This window comes from Nansenia antarctica, assembly GCF_963989245.1.
Source record: "Nansenia antarctica genome assembly, chromosome: 14".
Taxonomy (NCBI): domain Eukaryota; kingdom Metazoa; phylum Chordata; class Actinopteri; order Argentiniformes; family Microstomatidae; genus Nansenia; species Nansenia antarctica.
The window spans coordinates 4,831,749-4,845,407 of NC_137684.1; the positions used below are offsets into that span (position 1 = coordinate 4,831,749).

Consider the following 13,659-nt stretch of genomic DNA (forward strand, 5'->3'; position numbering starts at 1 on the left):
ACGCCGGCCGTCACCTGGGCGATGAGGATGAGCAGGAGGCAGGTGAAGTACTGTGGGCAGGCAGAGAGCATCATGGGACGGTCATTTTTCAGGAAGTCAGAGAAGCCAAGAAACAGCAACATTGTATTGTACAGACCTGTACAGATATGATCATTCTAGATAAAAGGATGCCTCGGTTTCAACACAGTCTGGCCACACTGACTGTCAATGAAATCCAGAACACCAACCACTCACCACAAGCGCTTTATGTGGTATTTATCGAGCAACAATACTTTAATTGACTAACATACAGCATCTTCATGTATGCATTTTTGGTGAATCACCCATGGCACTCTAGAATGTGGATAATTTGGGTGATTTTATTCACCCTCTGCAGTAAATTAGTTACTGTGAAAGACTGTGGTAATCCCCCCAAAGCTAAATGAAAGCAGCTGAAGATTCATCCACAGTAACGTGGGGACATCCCCAACAGTGAGGGGGGTGGGGGGCTGGGGAGGGGGGGTCCCACAGACAGACCAGAGGGACTGACATGATGACAGCTGGTCCTTGAGAGTAAGTGGGTCACCACAGTGCTGCTAGCGTACACGCTAACCCTGGTTTAACCCTTCAGAGGTCGCACTCATCTTCTCTCAGCCTCAGGGGGGGGGGGGCTGTTTTCGTCCAGGTGGGGTTATCTTATCGATAGCTCTAAGTCGTACGGACCTACAGTAGATGCAGTGTGAATCCCAAAGATTGTTTTGGATTTGTTATGAGCAAATGTGTTGTTGTTATATAACACTGGTCTCAGTTACCCCACCCTCTCTCTCTCTCTCTCTCTCTCTCTCTCTCTCTCTCTCTCTCTCTCTCTCTCTCTCTCTCTCTGTGTGTCTCTCTCTGTGTGTCTCTCTCTGTGTGTCTCTCTCTGTGTCTCTCTCTCTGTGTCTCCTCTCTCTCTCTCTCTCTCTCTCTCTCTCTCTCTCTCTCTCTCTCTCTCTCTCTCTCTCTCTCTCTCTCTCTCTCTCTCTCTCTCTCTCTCTCTCTCTCTCTCTCTCTCTCTCTCTCTCTCTCTCTCTCTCTCTCTCTCTCTCTCTCTCTCTCTCTCTCTCTCTCTCTCTCTCTCTCTCTCTCTCTCTCTCTCTCTCTCTCTCTCTCTCTCATACCCTTAAATCTCACAGGCTTATCCTCTCAACCTTCTCTCAGAGAAAAATCCACCCAGGCTGCCCTTGGCAGGAAGCAGGAGGGTGTTTAACCACCTTCCACAGACCAAACATGCCTCTGTACACACTGAGCTCTGAAAGGGGCAATCTGGGATTCAGACAATAACAAAGCTCTCTCTCTCTCTCTGTCACTTCTTTGGTAAACAGCTGAGGGATGGGCTGGAGAAACGCAACCACTCTCAACCTAGGAGACAGAGCTACGGATGCTAGGGGCTGATGAACCGTGACATCGACATGATAGTTTTAACTAGGTTATGAAACCATACAGGGTTTGTTTACATTGCGTTGTTAACAATCAATGGAGTTAAACAAGCTGATATTTTGTAAAACAAACAGTTATATAAGTTATAGTCTTCAAGAATCAATGGCTACATACATGTAGCATTAATGTCCCAAAATGGATGTACTGTAGAAATCCCAGATTGCCCCTTTAACCTTTAACCTAGTTCTAAAGTAGATAAAGTAACATTAACAAACACCATGCAGGTGTGACATGCATCATTAGTACCCGTACAACAGCCATTGCAGTAGTGACACACTAACATGAAACACACCGCATTTCCTGCTCTAGCACCCATGCAGAGTTGTGGTTGCGTTGTCTCTATGACATAACAGCATCCTACCACGGTGGCCTGCTTACACATTCACCACAGTTGCTGAAACAGTGCTGGAAAATATCTATTAAGAGCCAGGCAGCACAGTATGGTTCAGGTCGGCCCTGTGGTGTGTAAAACCCCCATAGGGTTTAGCTTTAGCATGTGAGCGCTGTGGTGTGTAAAACCCCCATAGGGTTTAGCTTTAGCATGTGAGCGCTGTTGTGTGTAAAACCCCCATAGGGTTTAGCTTTAGCATGTTAGCGCTGTTGTGTGTAAAACCCCCATAGGGTTTAGCTTTAGCATGTTAGCACTGTAGTGTGTAAAACCCCCATAGGGTTTAGCTTTAGCATGTGAGCGCTGTAGTGTGTAAAACCCCCATAGGGTTTAGCTTTAGCATGTGAGCGCTGTAGTGTGTAAAACCCCCATAGGGTTTAGCTTTAGCATGTGAGCGCTGTTGTGTGTAAAACCCCCATAGGGTTTAGCTTTAGCATGTGTTTTTTCAGCGTCTTTGAGCCTCGGAAAAGCGCTATATAAATGTAATGAATTATAATTATTATTATTATTATTATTATTATTAATATTGTAGTGTGTAAAACCCCATAGGGTTTGGCTTTAGCATGTTAGCGCTGTAGTGTGTAAAACCCCATAGGGTTTGGCTTTAGCATGTTAGCGCTGTAGTGGCAGACTCACCAGGCCCAGCAGACAGCGGATCTCGTAGATGGCTCCTATGCAGCCCAGGAAGCCCATCATCATGGACAGGGAGCCCACGGCGATCAGGATGTAGGAGGCCACCTTCAGGGTGTCTGAGGACTCCTCTGTAGGAACAACACACACATTTTAGTATCTTTATTTGCGTTCACATTTTACAATAAAATTCTTGAACACAAACATTAGTAGCTGCATCAGCAGCATAGGACACTCGGTTGCTCAATGTGTTTCAGTCTGAGTCTAAGGGTACAGGTAACACACACAGACACAGACACACAGACACACACACACACACACACACACACACACACACACACACACACACACACACACAGGAAGAGGTTAACACTCTGATGATCCAACAACCCGAGTCCCAACACATGCAAAAGTGTGCGTTACAGTATGATGACAAAGCAAAAACAGTGCAGCGCAATTGAGAGAGTGTTTGCATGCACCGGGTACTGAACTGTCTGTCTGTCTGCACCCAGCCAGTCTAGGGAGTAGCAGATGTGAGCCACGCAGCCACGCAGGCAGTCTAAACAGGAGTGACAAGCCAAGCTTTCGTCTACTCTGTTGTACGTTAGTTTGTAGTTAAATGCTTCTAGTTACACCCCGAACAGCAGCAGCACAGCAGAGACATAGTCTCAGATTACATCTGAACATTGTGTTGCACAACATGAAAACATGGAGCTGGTTGCTGAAGATGTTTTAGATGGAGATGTTTTTAGTTTTTTTATCAGATTGAAATCCCAGCCTCCATTTGGAGCCCTCGTCTCTCTCCGTCTGCTTGTCGTTGGTTCACCAATTCACTATCAGACTCACACACACACACACAGGAATGTATGCAAAAGTGTATGATGACAAAGCAAAAACAGTGCAGCGCAATTGAGAGTGTTTGCATGCACCGGGTACTGAACAAGAGCGTGCACACACACAGACACACACACACACACAGACACACACACACAGACACACACACACACACACACACACACACACACACACACACACACACACACACAGACGAAACAACCCTGAGAAACTCTGAATAACAGTCACACATCACTACCTACTTTTCTCTCAAACACAAACCACTGCCCCAAAGCAAGACCCCATGTATACTGTACAGCTATACAGTAACACCGCCTCTACTCTCCTCCTACAGTAGCACCTGGCAGGCCCAGCCTCATGGTGGACCAGGGCTTACATGCTGCATTGTAGACATTCTACCGCTCCTCTCCACCAGGGCCTGAACACAGCTCTGATGGCCCACCAGGGAGAGCTGGACCAGGCCAGTGGAATGGAGGGAGGATAGAGATGTATCCTGTATCCATTCCCTTGGCTAACAGCCACTGGTATGTAGAGGAGGGAGGGGCAGGGGGGTATGTGTGTGTGTGTGTGTGTGTGTGTGTGTGTGGGGAGGGGGGGGGGGATTCTGGAGTTTTGTGGCTCTTTCTGGCAGTGTTCTCTTTCCTGGAGGAGCTGTAGAGATGCCAGGTCTGTCTGCAACAAGGGCCTGGCTCTGGGCTCTGGGCTCTGGGCTCTGGGCTCTGGGCTCTGGGCTCTGGGCTCCAGCTGAGAGCCCAGCCAGGAGAACCAGCTTTAGCACTGTATATCATATCATACCACGACACACACACACACGGACACAGACAGAGAGAGAGAGAGAGAGACACACAGACAGACACGCGCGCGCGCACACACACACGCACACACACACACACACACACACACACACACACACACACACACACACACACACACACACACACACACACACAACCCTGAGAAACTCAGAACAACACTGTCACACATCACTACTACCTGCCAACTTTCTCTCCCTCAGATAAAAACACAAATCACGGCCGCCAATCATCGGCACACAAATGCTGACTGGATACCGTTCAACACACTGTATCTTGTTTCTGTTGGTTCCCAATGAAGGGATTCAAGCATTCAACATTTAACAATAGAACAGCCATTAGGCCCCCTGTGAGTAAAGAGAAATGTTACATTTTATGACTCTTTCATGACTTTTCCTAGATATGTGCGTTCTAACACCCAGTATCCTTACATTTTCCAAAATCACATCAGGATAAGCTAGTATAAAGCTATTTTGCAGTTTTTCTGTGTAGGAAGCAGGCCAATTTACAAGCAGCCAACTAGTGGTTGCTGTGTGTAAATAGCAGCTTGAGCATTGTAAAGAGGGGCTCATTTGACCCCCGAGGCGGCTTTTAGTAGGTAAAAAGGGCACGGCTGTTCTAGTGTTAATATGCACCATGTATGTAGAACCACATGTACAACGCCTAGTGCCTACTAATCAGACTGGATGGCATTGAACTACCCTAATAGCAGCCTTAGCCTCTCCACAGGCTATTTAAACCTCGTCAGGGTTACACATCAACGTGCTGCGCAGAGCACTGACATATATGTATATATACACACACACATGTACCCCCTTTAACTGTAGAAACACACGGCCTCCTAGCCTCGTTCTATATATACTGTGTACACACACGCACACCCACGACACACACCCACACACCCCAGACACACACCCACGACACACACACACACACGTCGGTGGTTTGAGGATAATTAAAAGCTAAAGGCCTCCCCAGGCCTCCTCCTTTGGTAAGTACAAGGTAGGCCCCATATAGGCTGAGTGTGGCTGAGAGAGAGGTAGCAGTTATAGGGGCTGAAACACTGATCTGTAACCAGTGGCCTTCTCCACACACACACACACACACACACACATAAACACACACACACACACACACACACACACACACACAGAGAAACACACAGAACCACACAGAAACACACACACACACACACACAGTGAAAAGCTAGCCTCCACGGTTCTTCAGAGAGAGACATCACACAGAACATAGACGACGCATGTACAGGACTTGGCGCCACAAGCCTCTGACCATAAACACAGATTGATACACAGATAAGAGTTATTCTGAGACGCCCTCATGTACAGTACAGCGCAGGACGAGCCGACATGCAGAGCCTGCTAGAGCTCTAACCTTAGGTTTAGTGCTCTAAAAAGAGCACACTCGCACAACCAGGAAATAAACTAAAAACTGACAGAGACAAACTTTGAAAAACCCAAAACTGACAGACTGAGGCCCAAAATAGCAGGTCGCATTTCTGATCCTCTTTGATAGTTCCAGTATCACTTCATCAAAGGATGATCTATTAAAAAACGTTCAGACTATAGACTAGACTAGTTTCCATTCTCAGAGTGCATTCGCCAGGTGCATCCATAACTTGCATGCATGCACGCACGCACACACAGACACCCACACACAGACAGACACACACACATACTCTTTTGTTTGGATAGCATCTGTGCGTCGGATACCCACTCCCCTGTGGCAAGGCTGAAACACAGCCATCCCCAACCCCCTGAAGTCGGCATGTGTTTGCCTGGTTACGGGTTCTACAGCGTCTTGTAACTGTGGCGCGTTTCCATGTGGGTCTCCACTGGAAATTCCAAAATAGTTATCTTCGGGTGGTTTCCACGGAAACTTCCATTTAAAGAGACCAGAGGTCCTAGTGCCCTTTAAGACTGCATCTCTGAGGGGGAGGAGAGTTTAGCATTCGCAAGTCTCTCTGTATAAACACTTCCTGGGCCACGTTCTCCGTTTGTGTACAGAAGGTCTCGGGTGCAATGCAGCGCATGGGAGCAGACGGAACTGTAAACCACGCAGATTAAACCTAGAGTACACTGCCAACACAAGTCCACCTCAAGCCTCAAGTTTAATCTGGAGTATACTGTTCCCGTTCCTGTTAAGTTATGATATGTCACGTTCAAAACTAAACTGTGAAAGTCCAGTCGAATGTCGGAATCCGCTTTTGATGAGTGAAACCGAAGTGCGGCTTTGGCCCACGTCCACTCTCATGGGTGTCCTTCCTTCACCAAGGGCCTTTTTTTTGGTTTTGTTTGTTTAAATATCAGGCATGCTGTGTTTTGGCGGACGCCTGAATGATTAACCCCTCTGTGTCACGTCAGTGTGGTGAAGTGTTAACAGGCAGGCTTGATAAGAGAGAACACTGAGGGGAAGTTGATCCTTCGACGATTAGGACTGGAACAAAAACATTCCCATAAGATCCCCTGAAACGGTCCGACAGCTGCGGAGCCGCTCTATTAATATGAACCCATAAAGAATGGAACCTGAGAAAAAAAACATGCACACACACACACACGCAAACAAGCACGCCCCACTCCCCAACACACACACACACACACACACACACACACACAGACACAGACACACACACACACGCACACACACAGATCCTGTTTTCAATAGGGCTTCAAAGTCGATTCTAAAGGGGGACATGGAGAGTCAATAAACAAAGTGGCCTGCTTCTACCAGTATGGTCCTCCTAGCTCTGGAGAAACTAGAGGAGCCTCCATGGAGGGTGAGAGTGGGTTTCCTCAGGGTGTCCAAGGGTGGAGGGAGGGGGGGACGGGGACATGGAGTGGAGCAGGATCTCCCCTATCTCTGGAGGAGCAGCTGGATTCTAACAACAATGGACCTGGGCCGCACGCAGGACAGAAATGGGCCGTGCTCGTGTTCCCAACGATAAGCGGGGCTCGGCCCGGCTGTGACCTTGGAGCGGGTCCAGATAGGGCCCAGGAGGTCCAGATAGGAACCAGGAGGTCCAGATAGGAACCAGGAGGTCCAGATAGGGCTCTGTGAGACACGAGGCCGGAGGAGAGGAGACCCCGGGGCTCCTGAGCGGTCCAGGAAACAAACATCGATCGTTCGGTTCCAGTTTGAGTCCAAACTCCGGCTTTTCTCACAACTCATTACTCAAGCCCGGGTGGACGTCCAGCCTAAATACAGACCCATTCCTTCCCCCCCCGCCCCCTCCCCCGCGCAGCTCCACTCCACCCTTTACGAGGGGCCTGGCGAGGTTTCGGCTGTTCCATAAATTCGATTTGTTGACGGATCTCCTACAGGCTAAACGAATCATCTGAGACTATCAACTTGAACTAAGTGCGTAAAAATAGTTCTCTGCACAGACATTCCTCTCCGAGAGCAGTAGATCTCCAGAAGCAGGGCGGAAGAGCACGAAACAAGTTGTGTACGACTTCCCAGGCATATTAAGTTGCCAGATAACAAATCTGAAGAAACATTCATACACTAGCGTTGAGCGAAACAGCTTATTCTCCCGCTCACAGCCATGCTCCGTCTGTGAGCACATTGGAGGCATTTAGAATGAATCAGGGATTTATGGCTGTTTCCATCCATGCTTTTCCGGCTCTCTTTTGGCTAGTGTGAGACTAGGCTTTCTAATGACTTCTGCAGTAGGATCCAGGCTCTGTGTGTGTGTGTGTGTGTGTGTAGTGGCCGGGGGGGGGACATTCAATGCTGTGTTCAGAAGAAACAACTCCGTCGTTGAAGGGTCTGGTGGTAGAACTGTATACTATACTTTAGCTCTTTCGCGGTCTCTCTCTATCTCTCTACCGCCTCCTTGCAGAGCGCGCATGGTGTTGAAACAGACCTGACACCGTCCGTTGTGAGTTACATCTGGAGTTTTTGTTGCCATTCAGCAGACGCCTTTATTAAGCAATTTACTACATTTGTCTAAGTAAGTGAATCATCTATCCATCAGTCATCGTAAGAGATAAGTCATCTATGCTATGACCAGGGGCCATTGGCTGTTACCATGCTTTCATGATCTTCCTCTCCCTCTACTGCCTCCTTGCACACTCCTTACAGCACGCACGGTTTTGAAACAATAATAATAATAATCATAATAATAATAATAATAATACATTAGACTTATATAGCGCTTTTCTAGACACTCAAAGACGCTTTACAAACTGAAAAGATCGAGTAGTAGATCTTGAAGTAGTAGATGTCTCAGAAATAGACCTGACACCGTCTGGTGTGTGTGTGTGTGTGTGTGTGTGTGTGTGTGTGTGTGTGTGAGCGTGTGTGTGTGTGTTTACATTCCGTCTTCCTCTACATGTGGAGGCAATCTGGAGAGGTGAGTGATAGACTGTCTGCGTGCAGCAGAGTTCAAAGTAGGCCATCGACTGCTGTGAAGGAAGCTGCTGTTTCGTTGCACAGATTGAGACCATAACCCGACCATCGCTAAGAGCCGGTCACTTCCTGCTTTGGTTGAGTCTGTCCCCTACGTGTGTGTGTGTGGGTGTGTGTGTGTGTCCAACCCGTTTTCTGGTGGTTGAGAATGCCATAAGCTTTCAGTTGGAGGGTTGCATTTTTGGTTTACTGCTTACATCCCTCTGACTTTATAGCCTTGCTCCCTTGGGTGCGTGGGAAGGAGGCCAAGGGAGATGAAATCCACATTGCTGCGCAGAGCGAGGAGAGGAGAGGAAGGGTTTATGATCTGACACGGCTGCACTCCCTCTCTGTGTGGACTCTCTCTCTCTCTGCACAGAGAGCACATGTGGGGATGCTAGCACTGAGTGCTGCCTGAGTGTCGGGACATAATGACTATCAGTGTCAGACATGACTGGAGAGTGTGTGTGTGTGTGTGTGTGTGTGTGTGTGTGTGTGTGTGTGTGTGCGTGCTTGTGTGAGTGTGAGTGTGAGTGTGTGTGTGTGTGTGTGCGTGTGAGTGTGAGTGTGAGTGTGAGTGTGAGTGTGAGTGTGAGTGTGAGTGTGAGTGTGAGTGTGAGTGTGAGTGTGAGTGTGAGTGTGAGTGTGAGTGTGAATGTGAGTGTGTGTGTGTGTGCGTGTGCGTGCGCGTGCGTGCGCGTGCGTGTGCGTGTGCGAGTGCGAGTGCGAGTGCGAGTGCGAGTGCGAGTGTGTGTGTGTGTGTGTGTGTGTGTGTGTGTGTGTGTGTGAGAGTATGAGTGTGTGTGCTTCATCACTTACGTAGAACGGCGATGAAGCTTTGGTTATCCAGGAGAACCCAGAGTCCGAAGCCCATGATCAACGCTCCAAAGATCTACGGAGGAGAGAAGAAGAAGAATTGAGGCAGGTAGATCCTGGTGGACGTGTGGAGCTCAGGGCATACCAGATGTCTGATGCATGGAAAATATTTGGAAATGTTTGTTTGTGCAGTGTGTCTTTAAGAGAAAACAGAACGCGTGTCTGCTCTCTCTCTCCCTCTATCCCTCTCTCTTTCCTCTCCTCTCCTCTCTCACATCTGGGACTGATCAGATCCTCTCTCTCTCTCCCCCTCCTATCTCTCCCCCCCCTGTCTTTCTCTCCCTCCCTCCCTCTCTACACCCCCTCTCTCTCTCTACCCCCCCTCCCTCTCCCTCCCTCTCTCTACCCCCCCTCTCTCCCCCTCTCTCTCCCTCCCTCTCTCTCTCCCTCCCTCTCTCTCTCCCTCCCTCTCTCTACCCCCCCTCTCTCTCTCCCTCCATCTCCCTCCCTCCCTCTCTTCCTCTCTACCCCCCATCTCCCTCCCTCCCTCTCTCTACCCACCCTCTCCCCCCCTCTCTCTCTCTCCCTCCCATCTCTCCCTCCCTCTCTTCCTCTCTACACCCTCTCTCCCTCCCTCTCTCTCTCCCTCTCTCTCTCCCCCCTCTCTCTCCCTCCATCTCCCTCCCTCCCTCTCTTCCTCTCTACCCCCCATCTCCCTCCCTCCCTCTCTCTACCCACCCTCTCCCCCCCTCTCTCTCTCTCCCTCCCATCTCTCCCTCCCTCTCTTCCTCTCTACACCCCCTCTCCCTCCCTCCCTCCCTCTCACGCCTCACTCTGCTGGCCCTGCTGATAGTCAGAACCAACACTGTAGTCATATTTCCATGGGAGATGTTCCAGTCAAGACACACTATAAAAAGCCAGACCCAGACAGCTCCGAAAGGGCACAGAGGGAGGTCCACACCAGGACCTGATCAGGGGTTTCATTTCCTCCAGGTGAGGGGTGGTTAGGGGTTAGAACCGGATTCTGGTTCCGGTCCGACACTAGCCTCGAGGAGGACAATCACCATTACCTCGCCACGGTAACGAGGCTATAAAGCGCAGGAGTGTTGTGTCATTTAAAGGGTCTTGTCAGAGCGAGGTGGGACATGGGGGAGGGGGCCTAACCGGCCTAACCGTAACCCAAAGATGAGAGGGTCTGTTGACTCCCCTCCCACTCCCCCCCCCCCGCCACCCCCCCTTTCTGGAAACACAACACACCTCCTCCAGCAGCAGTAATTAGCCCCCCTGATTCAGAGCTCTTCATTAAGGAAGGGTCTGCTCTACCGTCAGCCCCGCGCTAACGAGAGCTCTGGAGCACCGGCCGCTTCCTCCCTCTCCGGCCACAGACGCTACCCATTAAGACCCCGTGTTCAGACATCAAACAGACCTCAGACAGGTTTACTAGGACAGTCATGGCAGGAGGCATCTGGGAGGCAGCTGGGAGCGGCATGGCGGGTAGAAGAGGTTTAGCAGAGGAGCTGTTGAGTCAGTTTCAGGAGTGTCTGACTCTGGATTGATTTTATTCTTTTTTTCCCCTTTTGTATAAAATGTTATGTTGCGGTTACAACAGAGGAGGAGTCACAAGTAGAACACCATCTGCTCTTTCCTCTTTCCTCCGTGGGGCCCCGGCCGAGCGGGGCTGTTGAATAAAAGGTCTGCAGGTTGCCAGGTAACACTTACCTACAGTACGTGCTGTCTGAACTAATGTACTGATGGCAGGCGTAGCCTATTTGAATAAGCAGCCTGCCTATTCAAATGAAGGGTGGTTGCCAATGGGCACGGAACAGGAGACACAGGACTTCTGTTTAGAACAGACCTCCGAAAGTAATGGAGACATCAGGGAAAAACGGCGAGTGACGTTCCGTGCACTAAAGCGACGTGTAGTTGATAGTGCCAGTCAGGTAGTTGGGTTCGCCATTAACAGAGGGGTAACATAGCAGGGGTTCTCCCCATGATTTTTAACAAGATGACGCTGGATTGCATCTCCCCAACAAGATGACGCTGGATTGCATTATCAAAACCCTCTCGTTTATTCATGTCAAAATGCAAACCGATTTCATACAAAGCCAAAATCCTGAAAACACTGAGGAACATCATACAGCTTTCACTTTCGCTTTTAACAACAATGTCGTTGGCGATCAGCGATAATTACTGTATCACTACTAAATACATCTTTTAATTTGAACTGAGATTGTTACACAGTGGCAGAGCGCCCCTCTGACATTCAGGCACGGCCACGCATGCACGGACACTTACAAAGAAGAGCAGGTTGAACAGGAACAGGAAGTACTTGGTTGCCGTGATGCACCCCTTCCCCATGGTTACGATTCTGTAAGAGAGAGAACATATGAGAACACAAAGTTAGCAGCATATCACAGTACAGCAAGGTGCAGTACAAGACTACTCCCTACGCCAGGGCTCGACAGTGCGACTGTTTTGGTCGCATTTGCGAGTGAATATATTTCTGTGCGACTTGGAAATACATTCAATCGCACCAGTGCGACTAAAAGACTGCTGAACTACTGTCATGCGCAGTCTAACTTATGTGTATAAGCGATGAGGGAATGAAAACAGTGAACAGAAACGCGTGTCGCAGAAATGCTTCACGCGAGTCCTATATGCGCTTAAAATGCGCATAATGGGTATATGGGATACAGCTCTCATAGTTCGTAGCGCTGTGTTTTGTTAGCCGCTAGCTGCTAGCAGCGTCTGCTTCCGGTTTCATTACAAAGAGGTTAACCCTATATGTGCCTGACGTCTAACAACATTCAAATTACTCTAACTTCATATTTTTTCGGATTTCAATGTATGACACATCATTTGAAAGCTTATGATCCGTAGTTCCAATCCACAACACGTCACATTTGAAAGTGTTTATGTATTTTTTTTACATTTGAAAGTGTTTTGTTTATATATATTTATATTATACAATTTACCAGTCATATTCTGGAATGTGTCTAAATGTTAAAGTTCCATAAGTATAAGCAAAATAAAGTAACAGTTTGTAAATAAATAGTAGCATTTAAAAAAAAAAAAAAAAAACGAACCGTGAACCGTGACCCAAAAACCGAGGTTCAACCGTGGGCCAACTTCCCCTTTACATTGTGTGAGTCTCCATTTTTATTACGGCCAAGAGCCGGTTATGATCATTTTGATATGTTATGATTATGATAATTTGTTGTCGTTGTTGACGAAAATTGCGCAATGTGTGTGCTACTAAATTTTTCAACATGGTAGCACAGTGCTACCTGGGGAAAAGGTAAGCGTCAAGCCCTGCCCTACGCCCCTGGCTGCTCGCAGGCAACGGAAAAACAACAGAGAGGGAGGGGGGAGAGAGAGAGAGAAAGAGAGTGAGAGAGAGAGCGAGAGCGAGAGAGCGAGGACTCAAGGGGGGGAGTCGAAGAGAGAGAAAAACAGAGAGAGGGATATGGAGGAGGGGGTAGAGAGGAAGAGAGAGAGAGAGAGAGAGAGAGAGAGAGAGAGAACCCCCTTCAGAAATCACAAGCCTACACACAGTAGGGGTCCTGATTAAAACAGCGCTTTGATCTTCATGACATCATAGCACAACACGATTCATTTTCAACAGTGATATCTCCTCCAATTCCGATTACCCCTTCTAGTCGGGTGTCCTATTAAGGCTGGGCTGTCATCTCTACTTTCAGCTGACAACCACACTGGTTTCTCACCCTCTGGGAGGCCTGTGGGCTTGTCGAAACACACAGTAGATGTTACTGTCCTGACTCCTGTACCTGTGCAAAGGATTCTTTAGACACACACATGGCCACAGTGTGTTCTTACTGTGGCTCATCTGGTAGAGCATGGCGAAGCTCTAACAATGCTCGGGGTTGTGGGTTCGATTCCCACTGGGACCACAGGCCTATATACAGAAAGATGTACGCAAAACTGCAATGTAAGTGGCTTTGGATAAAAGTGTCAGCTGAATGGTATGGATGTACAGTCTGCATCTGAAGAGAGAACAGCTCTAAGGGGGTGTTCTCAATAGAACGTTTGTTTCACTTGGAATCGGAGTTTAGGATAAAAGTCGCATTCCGCTGCGTCGTTTGGAGCTGTGAGAACGCGCATTCGAAGTCACTCCCGGTGACTGTTGAGCAAACAGCCGACGGATGCTCCGCTTGAAAAGGGTGGTTTCGCTCCGGTTAGAAACGACGCATCGAGGCTGTCCATAGGAAAACAACAGCGCATGCGTGTTGATCTGGATAAGAGCGGGACGAACGGGCAATTTTAAATGTTTCT

At 48.6% G+C, this 13,659-nt stretch overlaps 1 protein-coding gene across 1 annotated transcript in view; it reads right to left on the bottom strand.

Annotated features, from left to right (window-relative positions):
- Positions 1–13,659, bottom strand: part of LOC308170474 (CD82 antigen-like) — a gene marked incomplete at its 3' end in the record, with an annotated part of 33,335 nt that overhangs the window by 11,566 nt on the left and 8,110 nt on the right. The window contains exons 2-5 of the mRNA XM_080545262.1: positions 11,662–11,734; positions 9,370–9,442; positions 2,483–2,607; positions 1–50 (exon numbers count right to left, since the gene is read on the bottom strand). The exon at positions 1–50 is cut by the window's left edge and continues 25 nt beyond it. Coding sequence (XP_080401388.1) covers positions 1–50; positions 2,483–2,607; positions 9,370–9,442; positions 11,662–11,724 — 311 coding nt within the window. The 5' untranslated portion in view covers positions 11,725–11,734. The remainder of the gene's footprint in view (positions 51–2,482; positions 2,608–9,369; positions 9,443–11,661; positions 11,735–13,659) is intronic.